Source organism: Pteropus medius, unplaced genomic scaffold, assembly GCF_902729225.1.
Source record: "Pteropus medius unplaced genomic scaffold, Ma_sr-lr_union100, whole genome shotgun sequence".
Taxonomy (NCBI): Eukaryota; Metazoa; Chordata; class Mammalia; order Chiroptera; family Pteropodidae; genus Pteropus; species Pteropus medius.
The window spans coordinates 3,701,258-3,715,230 of record NW_024346667.1 but is presented as its reverse complement, the minus strand read 5'-3'; the positions used below and the strand labels follow the sequence as shown (position 1 = coordinate 3,715,230).

The 13,973-nt window shown below is 39.7% G+C and overlaps 1 protein-coding gene across 16 annotated transcripts in view; it reads left to right on the top strand.

The window, feature by feature from the left end:
- HMBOX1 (homeobox containing 1) overlaps positions 1–10,307 on the top strand; it is a 151,050-nt gene extending 140,743 nt beyond the window's left edge. Inside the window, exons 7-11 of one of the 16 annotated variants that reach the window (XR_005655638.1) lie at positions 4,553–4,635; positions 6,203–6,298; positions 7,134–7,222; positions 7,458–8,441; positions 9,193–9,307. Coding sequence is in view for 14 of the 16 variants with exons in the window: in XM_039875870.1 (XP_039731804.1) it covers positions 4,553–4,635; positions 6,203–6,298; positions 7,128–7,222; positions 7,458–7,529; positions 9,193–9,330 (484 nt within the window). In the remaining 2 variants the exon portion in view is untranslated. Of the gene's footprint in view, positions 1–4,552; positions 4,636–6,202; positions 6,299–7,127; positions 7,223–7,457; positions 8,442–9,192 lie in introns of all 16 variants that reach the window. The other 15 variants (XR_005655636.1, XM_039875881.1, XM_039875870.1 and 12 more) reach the window with 15 other exon arrangements.
- Positions 10,308–13,973: the final 3,666 nt, after the last annotated feature.

The window sequence follows — 13,973 nt, the reverse complement described above, 5'->3', positions numbered from 1 at the left end:
TCAAAACAGCATGGTGCTGGCATCAAAACAGACATATAGATCAATGGAACAGAATAGAGAGCCCAGAAACAAACCCACACCTATATGGTCACTTAATCTAGAACAAAGGAGGCAAGAATATACAATGGGATGAAGACAGTCTCTTCAAGAAATGGTGCTGAGAAAACTGGACAAACACATGCAAAAGAATAAAACTAGATCACTTTCTTATACCATATACAAGAATGAACTCAAAATAGATTAAAGACTTAAATATAGGACCTGAAACCATAAAACTACTAGAAGAAAACATAGGCATTAAACTCTTTGACATCTCTCTCTTTCAGGAGTATTTTTTTGGATATGTCTTCTTGGGAAAGGGAAATAAAAGAAAAAATATAAAGAAATGGGACTACATCAAACTAAGAAGTTTTTGTACAGCAAAGGAAACCAAAAACCTACTGAACAAAAACAAAAACAAAAAAATAAACAACCTACTGAAAAGGAGAAGATATGCACCCGTGATACACTGATAAAGAGTTAGTATCCAAAATATAAGGAACTCATACAGCTTAACACTAACAAAATAAACAATTTGATTGAAAAATGGACAAAGGATCCGAATGACATTTCTCTCAACAGGACATACATTTGGCTAATAGACAAATAAAAAGATGCTCAGCATCACTAATCATCAGGGAAATGAAATTAAAACTATAATAAGATATCACATCACAGCTGCCAGAATGGCTGTCATCGATAAATCCACAAACAAGTATTGTTGAGGATGTGGAGAAAACAGAACTCTTAAGCACTGTTGGTGGGATTGTAAATTGGTGCAGCCACTATGGAAAACAGTATGGCGTTTCTTCAAAAAATTAAAAATAGCACTACCAATATGACCTAGCAATTTCACTTCTGGGTATTTACCCAGAGAAATCCAAAACACCAATTCGAAAAGATATATGCATCCCTGTTTCATTGCAGTATTTACAATAGCTAAGATAGACAATTGGATAAAGAAGTTATGCTTCATATATACAATGAAATATTACTCAGCAATTGAAAAAAATTAAATCCTACCATTTGCAATGACATGGATGGACCTAGAGGTTATTATGCTAAGTGAAATAAGTAAGACAGAGAGAGAGATAAATACCGTATGATTTCACTTATATTGCAGAATCTAAGGAACAAAAAAACAAACTAATCAAAAACAAGCTCACAAATATAGAGGACAGTCTGGTGACAGCCAGAGGTGAGAGCGGTTGGGGAAATAGGAGAATGGGGTGAAGGGTTAAAGAAGTACAAATTGGTGGTTGATAGATGGTCATGGAATGGGGAACATGGCATAGGGAATGCAGTCAGCATTAATGTAATGGCTGGATGGAGAGCCAGAGGGAAGAAAGAGTAATTAGAGGGATCATTTTAGAAACTGTCTAACCAATGTATTGTATACTTGAAACTAATAATAAAATAAAAATTTTTTTAAAGGATATGGAAGCAACCTAAGTGTCCATCAATAGATCAGTGGGTCAAGAAGAAGTGGTACACATATACAATAGAATATAACTCAGCGGTGAAAAAGAATGAAATCTTAACATTTGTGACAACATGGATGGACCTAGAGAGTATTATGCTAAGTGAAATAAGTCAGACAGACAGATGCTATATGTCTTCACTTCTATGTGGAATCTACAAAACAAAAGAACAAACTCATACAGAAAACAAATCAAATGTTGCCAGATTGGGAGGGGGGACAGGGATGGGTGAAAAAGGTGACGCAATTAAGAAGTATAAATTGCCAGTTATAAAAATAGTCACGGGGATGTAAAGTACAGCATAGGTACCATGGTTACCAGACTTATGGGGTGATCACTTCACAACTTATATAGACATATAATCGCTATGTGGTACACCTGAAACTAATACAATATATTGTATCAACTGTAATTTAAAAAACATTTTTAAAGAAAGGACTAAAAGTTTTCTTATCAGAAGGAATCCAGTTAAGATTAAAAAGCATAGATTTTTAAAGAAACCAATTGGCTCTATTTAATGACTTTGCCCAGAACACTTGGTACTCTGAGGGAAGAATGGAAAAAAAACTGGAAGGCGCTTTCTGCAGGGTAGGAGATTGGCAGGATGGGTATGTGGGAGGGATGGAAAAGCTAAGCAGTCTAAGTTTCTCCGCAGGGATATTGTTGATTTGGTTCACCCTGGAGTGCAAGCTAAGAAATGAGAGGTGAGGCCAGGAAAAGAGTAATAGATAAGCAGCCTTTTATAGTGTGTTTGTGTGTGTGTGGGCGGGGGAGGAGGAGAGCGAGGGTTAAAGGGATTCGAGATTATAAAGAAAGTGAAGAATAAATTATTTTGAAAAGGGGGAGTAAGTAGAAAGTTGATTGGGGAACTTCAAAATTTGAGATTTTGGAGGTAGAATTCTGAGGGGTGAGTCCAGAAAATATATTATCTTTCTAAAACACAGAGGAGACCATCTCTCTTTGTGGCTTGTAAACCTCTATTTCAGGGTGAAGTCATTACTACTTAAAGAACAGACAAGGCTTATCACAACCTAACCCCATCCTACTTTTCCAGGCAAATGTCTTTATTTCTTCTTGTGAACTCTATATTCTAACCCCATTGAATTCCTCTCTGCCCCGAATTTTGAAGGCTTTTATCTACTTTGCACATGCTGCTCCCCCCGTACATGAAATGCTCTTCCTCCTCTTCTCTGCCTTGTAAAAACTCCTGTCCATCTTTGAGACCTAATTTAAATGGCACTTCCTCTGCCAAGGTTTTCCAGGCTCCTGCGAACCACACAGAGCACATCTTCACTTCACCTCTACTCCCACAGTACTGTTTAGAAAGCCTATGGAATTTTACCACAAGTATATGGACTTGTCTCTCCAGTAGATTGTAATTAAACCTTGAAGTCAGAACGGAATTCTCTTCTTTACCACAGGGCAAAGGTTTTTAATACCTGCTTTTGTTGTCTTTGTTGTTGAATTTTAAATGAATGAGCTAATGCAGTGCTTCTCAAATGTTAATATGCATTCGAATCACCTGGAGATCTTGTTAAAATTCGGAATCTGATTTAGTCAGATTCTGCCTTTCTAATAAGCTCCCAGGTGATGCCAGTGCTTCTGGCTCATGGAACTAAGCCAGAGTGTCTTTGCCCAAGTAAATAGTGGAAGTGACGTAAAGATAAAGGTCAGGAATATGGCAGTGGAACAGTTATGGGGACAGAGACTTGAGAAAAAAAAATCCTCAGTATCAACACTAGAGTCCTAAAAACGATAGCAGAAAATCATGAGGGGAGAGATGCTTAAATCATGGAATAAAGCAGGAGATCATTGTGGAGGACAGTAGTTGACAAGACTAGGATGCCATAGTTGTATGACTTATGTTTTATGAAGAAAGAGGCCGTTTGGGGCTGGCAGGGTGAGGGAATGGGGAAAGCTGCCTACTAGGGGAGGGGAAGCCCTGAAGAAATGGGAGGAACTAGAATTGGACAGGGAATCATTTTCTAATCTTAGGTTTACAGATTCAAAACACAAAAATTATTTTTCTTTAAACTCATAGATGACAGGAAAAGTAGCATAATAGGCATTCAGTTCTCACATGTAGTCTCACGGGTCTAATAAGGCTAAGATGGGTTCGGTGATCCTAATTTCTTTCAAGTACTACTGTATAGAAATAACATGCGCTTTTTTGTAATATAGGGAAAAAGGCAAAAATGTTTAAATCTCCTCCCACTAATCCTCTTTCCCCACAATGAAATAATATTTACAGCCTAATGTGTACTCTTCTAGCTTTTATCCATATGTATGCATAGGACAAATATGTATGCATAGACGGAATTTTTCAAATTCCATAATGGTATTTTTGCATGCACATTATTCTGCAGATTGTTTTTCTCACTTAGGAATATGTCATAAACATCCCCTCGGGTCAGTGGATAGAAGTCTAACTTATTTTTTTCCTATCACTTTTAAATAGCTGTGTATAAATATAGATATCCCATAATTTGTTCTGCCATTCTTCCATTGATGGAAAGTTGGGTAATTTCCAGTTTTGCTATGAAAAAAATATGACACACACAAAAAGTCCTATTGTTACCCATGCCTCAGTAACAGAACTCTGTGACTTCAGCCAGCCATACATATCACAAGTAACTTTGATATCAAGGACATTTTTAACGAAGCATAGCAGTAGCCAGGCCTCTGCTATCCAGTATAGTATAGCCCCTCGTCACATTTACCTTTTTTTTTTTTATCCCGCTGCCCCCACTACATTTACCTATTTAAATTTAAACTCGCTAAAATTAAATCAAATTAAAAATTCACTTCCTTAGTCACAGCCTTATTTCAAGTGCTCAACCACATGTGAGTAGCAGCTACCATATTGGACAATACAAAACAGACCATTTCCATCCTTACAGAAAATTCCATTGGCCAGCCTGGACTAGACACTCTGTTACATTCCTAAAGAAGACCATATTTTCCAGTGGGCTAATGTAATGAGAGCACACTTCAAAAAGTACAAACTCTGTTTTAATTGGTTGCCTCTGCAGTTACTTCAATGAGAATCAATACCCAGATGAAGCAAAGAGAGAAGAAATTGCAAATGCTTGCAATGCAGTTATACAGAAGCCAGGTAAGGCGGCAGCAAGCACCATTTTGCTCCGTGGTGGAGCTCAGCTTCAGGTCATCATTTAGGACCCTAAATCTCTTCTTACCCATCCCAACTGAGTGCTCTCAACTCTCTCTGTGCCATCCTTCTGTGGATAGTCACTGTTCTGTCCTGTTCAAACTATACTTCTTAGGGATGTGATTACGGTACTCTTCCAAATCAAATATTCACATGGGAATGTCTCTGCTTAAGATATGAGACATTGAGATGTTTTTTTAAAGACTATGTAGGTTTCTCTTTCCAGAAATATAGCATAAATACAATTTCAAAATAATTTTAAAGTTTAGAATATTTAAGCAGGGTTAAAAAATCTATCTTAATCTTTTTATTAACATTTTCTATAAATTATATGATTCCGTTTTCCTGTTTGAACAAAGAATTCTTTTTGGAGTTGGCATCTATCTCCTTCCCATATTGGGATGACTTCTGCTTAGCTAGGAAGAATTGAGAGTAATTCCATTCTGAAGTCCTATTGTTCCTATGCAGGTCAGTGGAGCCAATTAAACACTCATGTCTTTTCTTCTGTGTACCAAAATATTCCACATTTTATGGGTTTGCTACCAGAAACCATTCTTAGTTAAGATGATCCGATGGATCTCCATTTGGCTGGTTAATTTGATTGGAACAAAGGCTATAAACAAAAGTGTCAACGCTTTATAATAATTTAGTAATTTATTCTCCCTTAGCTAGAAGCCAGACTGCTAACAATCTAGACTCTGCCAATTCAGCTCCAACAACATCTAAACCCTCATTTCACACAAGCCAAAGTCCCAGTCCGAAAGCTAAAGGAACACAAACTCTTCCCGGAAAACACTTTACCCAGAAGTCATCAAGGCCCTAACTTGTTTTCTAGTTTCTCCACCCACTGTGGATTAAAAGCTGAAACAGAAAAGGACGGGGAGGAGGGAAAGGTACAGGTGGGTCCTTGTTGGCAATTCATGGTGCTGTTTGTAAGAAGTCATATTTGACAGCATAGAAGATAATAAATCTAAAATGCAACCTGAATTGTGCCGTGTTCCTGCTTAGTTACAATAATGGATGGTCATAATGACCTTTAGTCCCCAAGAAGGCCTGAATAATATCCTGTCTTAAGACAGCAGGAGACTAGTTAATATAAGGTTTCAAAGATGTAAGTAAACTCTTCAGCTCTCTGGAAACTTGATAAAGAATAACATATTCATCTAGAATGATGATAATGAAATGAAGCCTGCATGTACTATCATGTGAACTTCAAACCCTAGCCAACTGACTTTGTGGAATTCTTTAACATTGTATTTAATATTAGAATTCTTTAATGTGTGGCTTTCTGAATTGAAGCATTTTGTTACTAGTTGCTCTTTGTATATTTATGTTTCTTTATTCAATGATAATTTGAGTGTGAACATAGTGCTAGGTAATGCAAAAAAAATCTACCAGTATCTGTTATTCTAGCAATCAATGAAATCAAAAGAACTTTTCAAAAATAAAAGTATTATCCCTTAAAACTAGTCTCAGACATAGATTATCTGAATTTTATCACATGCATTCACAGGCAAAAAACTGTCAGATCTGGAACGAGTCACCTCCCTGAAAGTGTATAATTGGTTTGCGAACAGACGGAAGGAGATCAAGAGGAGAGCGAACATCGGTAATGTATGAGAGGGGCGGCTCTCGCCTTTCAAGCGGTTGTGTGTGTGAGGGGCTGAGCTGCGGGTCTGAAGTGCCCTAAATTTTAAGCCTAATAACTATTGCCCTTATGTTTTTCTTCATTGTACTTTTAATAACCCAAAGTTAGTATTATGTATACTATTTGTATTATAATAATGACATAATTATTTCTAAAACTTGTTCTTAATGTTCTAGAATCTAGAATTAGACATGGCCTTTGAGCAATTACTCCTGTCATGCATATTACCTGTAAGGTCTCTCTCTCGAGGGAATGATACTCTAAGCTTCTTTGTTGTTACTGGGCTGTGACTTCAGTATTAAGAAACATCTGATTGTTAAAATTGGAATGAAAGAATATTAATAGACGGAATATAGCAAAAGGCAGAGATTTAAAAAAGCATTTAAGAAATGTGAATTGATGAGATTGGGATGGGAGATTGGTTTTGAGCTTCTAAAATGATCTCATTTATAAACTTACTCCCTCTTCATCATTACAAATCTCAAACGCTTTATAGAACCCCAAGACAAGAGAGCTGTTTCATTAGTTGGTAAGTATTTCTAAAGCGCCTGACAGCCACTCAGACATAGTGTACATAGCGACAGGGACCCCAGAATGGCAGACGTGCTCCTCCCCTGCCCTGTGTGCAGCTAGATTCCATCCGTCTGCAATTGAAAGGAAACAAAATGTAGAGGATTCTGGGGACTTGTTCGATGACATTCTGATTGCCTCAACATGAAAATTAATTCGGTGTTTAGGCCCTTACGATGATGTAACAGATAATTTAGGGATCTATTCGCTTTTTTCGAAGAAGCAGCAATCCTGGAGAGTCATGGGATAGATGTACAGAGCCCAGGAGGCCATTCCAACAGTGACGACGTCGATGGAAATGACTACTCAGAGCAGGTGGGCAGCTGAGCATTCGTTCTGGTTAGAGTGAGTGGGGTAGTATGACAACTCAATTCTGTGGGTGCGTTTGGTACGGGGTGGGGGAGAGGAGACAATCTGATGTCCCTCCACTGGGCTCATGTGTCTAGTTAGATTTTCATGTAACTAGAAAGGAATGTGGTAAGATTCAGTTGTCCTGTTGAATTTGTGAGAGATCGTTATTCACCCACATGGATTTATTGTCATACAACAGGATACTTGGCAAGTACGCAATGGGGAGGAGGAGGAGGGAAGAAGTTCAGAGGGAGGCAGAGAAGCAGAGAAGGTAGAAGAAGAGAGGAGGATCTGATCCAAACAAGCAAGTTACACCATTCACCACACACACACAATGTTTGAGAAATACTAGGGGCTACTGGGTAGCTGTGATCCATGGCTCGACATGTACCAATGCAGCACACAGTGGAAGGTCCCTCCCACTACGGCCCCATTGCAGTGGGAGCCCTCGTGCCGAGATGAGTGGTTCTTCCAGAATCTCTGGCACATTGACACACATCCTCTCATAAATGCATGTCTTCTCACCTCACCCTGACTTATTCTTCATTGCTTGGGGGGAAAAAATATATTTAATTGTAGCCACTGGATGGAATAATTTAGTAACCAAGAATGTGGGAATTTCTCCCCCCACATATCTGTTGACAGACTTCACTCAAATTTTTATAGGATTAAAAATTCACTTCCATTTGGACTATGGTGTCTTCTCCGAGACTCTGGGAAGGAAGCTTTCCTGTGATGTATACCCCTTTTCTTAGTTCCTCAGCCAGCTCTTAAATATAGTTCTATGTTTTCCCTTCTACCTACCATTGTACAGCCTCTGTTTACCAGCTTGAGCACAGATACTGCCAGAGAGCATGCAATTCCATGCCAGTCCTTTTTAAACTCTTAAGACCAGTCCGTGAAATTGAGAACGAAGCAATGGTAGCCGTACTTCCCAAGGGTTACCTTTTTCTGTTTCGGGCTCCAAATCATAGCTCCACATTTTACTCAAAAGAACGTTCTGTAAGCCTTTCTAACTGGAAACATTCCTGTTATTTTTCAACCTACCAATGTAGGTGGGTCATTTCCATCTTTTTTTCCAGATGCCCTAAGGGCAGCACTTCCCATGATCTCACGCTTTTTTTCCGAAAGGACTTACCCTTTCCAAAGCTTTTTGATGCAGAGTCCCCTGAAGATGTGACAGGTGAGAAACTTACCCCTTATTTGTAACACTGTCTCCAGTGCCTTGACAAATACCCTGCAGTGCCAGTTTCCTTCACAGCTTTATTGTTTAACACCTCGAGCTGCGTGTGGAGGGAGAGCCTCACATTCCCTCTAAATAAGACACCTGCCGCTTCCCTCGCACAGCTGCCTTACAGCAGGAGGGTGCCACACACTTTCCCCCACGGCCGTTTCCGGCAGTTACACTTCTGTCTTGTTGTAATTGAGTTTTGTATATTTTTTTTTACAAAAATGTATTTTTATCCGTAAGATGTTGGTGTCTGTCTAGTTTTTTGTCTAGTTTTCTCAGTTCAGTAGAGAGATACCATGAATTCTAATAATCTATTTGTAAGAGTACCAATCTGGAATGTAATAGCTCACTAGTATGGCCTTCAGTGAATAGCACTATATTTTTTGCAAAACTGGTATAAGCCATGTTTGATTATCATCACCCCACAATCTTTCTGAAAGAAGGAATAAAATTCTCAGCAGGAAATAACATTTTCATGCTTACTCGTTGAATCATAAAAACGTCAACTTGAAGTCTCTGGACCTATATCCATTCAGTGTCTACTTAAATACATTTCACCTCCACTCTGCCTTGAGCCCCCCCGCCCCACCCCAGTTTCCTCTCACAGATGTTCGGCCTCTCCTTGTCCCAGCATGCCTTTCTGTGAGCTAGAGAATTTTACCAGTCCACTAATAACATTTGTTTCCTATTTCTGCACGTCTAGGATGACAGCACTAGCCATAGTGACCATCAAGACCCCATCTCATTAGCTGTGGAAATGGCAGCAGTCAACCACACTATCTTGGCATTGGCCCGACAAGGAGCCAACGAAATCAAGACAGAGGCCCTGGATGACGACTGATCAGGGAGGGGTGAACACGAGAAGTTAACTTAGTTTAGACGTAGCACCTTAGCAGACTTTCTTCGGTCCTTAACATGTGTTCTTACAGTATAACTTGCAGTTTCTTGTATGTCAGTTAGCCGTTAGGGTCTTCTTGTTCTGTGAAGATGGCATGGTGCCCTCAGCCTTTGCATATACTCTCTCAGTATTAATTCCCAATAAATAATAACCAACCAACCAACCAAACTTCCCTCTCCCAGCCCCTGAGGCTAGAAAATCTTGCTGCTCTGTCTTAGCATTCCAAGAAAGTGCTTCCAGGTATTTAGATAGCCCTCAGTTCTCAAATATTAGGCTACATGTAAAACCTTGGGTACTTTTAGATTCCTGAAACACTAGTCTGTACCCCTTTTCCTTCCTCAAGACTGATAGGATGCAAGCTGAGGCAGTGTGGCCCAGGATTGGCAGACACCATTTGGGGAGTATCCACAGAGTAAAAGGAACACTAGAATCCTCACCTGAGCGTGGGAATAATTGATTTCCACCTGCAATAAGCCGTGCCTCATAACAGTCACACTGTGGCTAGTTCTACTCCCTCGGGTGCTGTGCTGAGAATGGCAGTGGGAGACTCAGTCTCAGATTCTGGTCGATGGTAACATGCCTGACTGGCACAGACATCCTTTCCTCTCACAAGCTGAGTGACTTAGTAGATAAAATACTGCCTTCTGCCTTTGGGACCATGATTAAAACAAACAAAAAAAGACAAAAAAAAAAAAAGTCGTTAAGAAAAAACAGCTTGAGAGGCGTTGGGGAAAAAACATGAGCTGAATGTCTAGTGGACGCTAAGTCCAGTTCTCAGAACCACTGTACGTTGTATGTGGTGCAGGTACATGCCTGTCTGGAAAAGCGCTGGAGGCCATCATGGAAGCCGCTTTGCTTCCTGTCTGTGTCCCGTTCCCTGCTACCAGAAAAGGCAAGGATGGAACTAAGGTCAGAAATGAGTGAACGAACTTCCAGTCTTTGTATCCATTAACTGAAGCCCCCTCAATAGAAGAGGTTGATAGATGACTTTATAGTGGGATTATGCTGACTGACTATCACAAATGCAAATACTTTCCTAAAAAGGAGCAGGAAAAATGGGACATTTGCCACTTACGTGGTGGGTCTGCGAGATACGACGGGGTGTGACTGCTTTGGTGTTCTCTTTACTCTGTCCTTGTAGAGGTATGAAAAGTTGTATTGCTACAGGCAATTTATTTAATAATTGGAAGCCATATTGATAATGGATGTGGTAATATTTGTAAAGTTTAATCTACTTTAAGCGGCAGTAACTAATGGAATTTTTTTCCTTGATCACATATGTAGCACTTTTGTTACTTTTTAAAGATATTTATATTTGATAAATCTTTTTTTTCATTTTGAGAACTCAAAATACCAAACAGTGAACTTGTGTTATAAAGTCACCCTGTGATCACCTTGTCATCTGGTAGCAAAATGATGAACTATTCATGCATCAAAGAAAATTACATCTGCTGGCCTTGTATGAAAATGATCTCTTGGCATCCCGATTAAATGACACCCTGCCACTGGTAAGAGGAAACAGCCTTCAATGTATCAGCTTAGGGTGTGTCTGAAAGAGGCACGGCTGCTGTCTGTCTTCTGCCTCATTCCATGTCTCCTCTCTGTGTATAGCAAAGCCTTGTTTAAAGGGGTGTATGGGGCTGGCTGTTAAGCGGGGCGTCTGTCTTTTCGTCCATTACCTGAAAGCGATCTCTGAGATAGAAGGAAGGTGCCATATCCATACCCCCTGACCCCTCCTTCCCCACCAAATGTATTCAACTTAAAACTATTGAGAGAGAGACTTTCTTTCTTCATTTTTCCCTTTCTTGTTAGTGACATATTGCATATCTGCCAGTTTTTAGCTGGTCTAGCTCCACTGAAGGCACATGCTGATGAGACTGTCTCTGTATCTGTTAATCCTGCTTATGTTGATGTGAGGAAGCCTTTGAAAAAGCATGAAAATGCCACCTTGTGTGGGCCTGTGACTTTAAAGAACTATCGGCAGGGCCTGGCCTGCTCTTGTCCATGGATTTCAGGGGGAAAATGTATATAATTTTTCAGCTTCCAAGAGTTGAAGTAGGACGGAGTAGTCTTTTCTGTTTTACTGTATTACTTGAACCAACAAATTCAAGAGTAGCATTTGTTATTCTCAGGAATGATTCCCCCCACACACCCACTCATTTTCTTTCTTGATGTATTTGAATTTTTATTTCATTTAGGAGATTGTGTTATCTTTCTTTTATAATACTTAGGAAAAATATAACATATTGTATCTTTCCATTTCGGTGAAATTTTGTTGGCTTATTCTCAGCTGAATCAGGAGAAGGAGAGAGAAAAATACACTGTCTGACAAGCCACATCCATGATTTATTGTAAGGAGATTATTATAATTGATAGCTTCTTTATGATGGGGTTGCTAGTATCATTTGTTCTTGCTGGTCTTTTTAAAGAAACAGACTCAAACTGTTAAGACAGCTGCGGTTTCTAAAGAGCTACAGTGATTGCCAGAGAAAAGCTAAAAGGTTTCATTGTTTTAAGACCTTTAAGGAAGAGAAAGAAAAAAAATAACAGAATAAAGAAGAGTGAGTATCCATGAAGGCAGTAAGACCCTATCTGGCAATCTGGAAAGAGTGGAGGAATGTGTCCATCAGTGCAGGATGGCATCGCACTGAGCTTGGTGAGGACAGGAAGAGGGGCTCTTTCACCCAGAATTTTTCTTTAATTAAAGAATACTGCAGGCCTGCTCTTAAGACTCACTGCCTTACATGTAACGTTTCTTTTTTCACCAAGAGTACAAATTTAATTCTTTACCACCAGATTTAAATTTACCATTAGTTTTCTTGTTTCTTACCAGGTTTAATTCCACTATTTTGTCCAGGCTACCTTAGTTATACCGGCATGTGGAGTTGTCACTAATTTGTAATATCTTTGGATGGTAAATTTTTTTCTTAAGCTTTTTAAGTTTGACAGGTGGTATTGAAATAGAAGCCCTAAACTGCTCTCTTACTGAAGTGAAAATAACTGGGCTTTTAAAAACTCCCATGCTGTGATTTTCGTTTGTTCTGTCCTCTTCTCTCTCAATCCACCATGTACGTTTCTTCAGGCTCCAGAGGACTATTTCAGGGGCTGCTCCTTCCTGGGTAAAGAAGACTAAAAGTGGGGGTTGGGGGAACCTTTCCAGCAGTTCATATAACTTGTCTGGGTTTGTTTTTTTTTTTTTAAGGACTTCATTGAATTACTATGGTCACATGTGTAAACTTCCTAACCTTCTTAAAACAGTCTTACAAAGGGACCTTTTAAACATGGATCATCCTCAGAGATTTATGCCTGTTGATAACCCTAACATTGGATGGAGGCAGGGAGAGCAGTATGATACACTTTTATCCTGAGACCTTCTAGTGCCAGTTGGTACCAAATAGACATTGTTTTATTTCAGCGAAGCTTGTTTTGTTGGAGTACCCTTAAGGCAGTTTTCTTCACAATCTCCATCCTTTAAGTGGTAGATAAATGTGGTTCCCTTCTGTCTACCTGTGGAACCCATACAGTTCCACACACTGTCCCACACATTGTCATTGGTGGGACAGCCCTCCCCCCACATTCCCATATGCCTTCACAGGAAGACCCCTTTAGGGTACCTTTTACTTTAGCTCAGTAGAAGTGACCACCTGAAAAGATGTGAATGAGGAAGCAGCAGCTCATAAGTCACTGAAGTATACAAAATCCAGTACTCCATGTCCTAGATTTATGATGGCAGGCAGTCCAGTGATCGACAATAGCGCTGGATAACTGGGGCCAGATATCCAGGTATGTTTTTACCTCAGAGTGGACTACTTATGAAGAGCTTGCATATGCAGGTGTTTCGTTTCTCTGCTTGGCCTTTGTCTTTGTAAACCTGGCGTTTGGATTCCATCAGGCACCAGGAATGTCCCGTCGCATCCTCTCCATCCGTTTTCCTCTGGGCTCCAACACTAAGGCTTCATCTTAAGCTGACTTCTTGGCTGGAGTTTTTTATTTTCCGCAGCAGCCAAAGTAGGTGGGTGTGGTCCATCTCTTCACACAAACACTCCTTCCTGTCTTGCAGCCCATCTTTTTTGACCAGCTACATATTCCACTGACCAGCTGCATTATCTCTGCCCATAACAGTGGAAATAATCCCTTTTTCGTAAATGATCCCCACACTGTCCTAAAAATGTGAACTTCAAGTCCAGTCCTTATTCTCTTTGGTCTTAAGAGAGATTTGGTTAGAAGCAGTCTTCCCCTTTAACTCATGGCTCTGCCTTTGTCTTTTTTTCTTCTGAGAACCACCAGAATATTTTTTCCCCCGTGAGTCTCAACAGATTCTTAGGCAATAATTTTTCTTGTTGTTGATGATCTTGTGCTAAGTAAGGAGCACTCTGCCTCGAGTAGTCCTGACCCTCTGCATTGTTAGTTGGTTTTATTTGTTGATCTGTCTGTGATTTAAATCCTAGGTTGGAGTAGTGATAGAGTTTGTCATTTTGTTGTCGTGATTATTAGTAATGTTTTACTACTGTATTCATTGGGGCTGCATTTGAGACCAGCCAAATCCATTTATAGCTTTACTGAGCCGGATTTGTTTGTCAGGACTT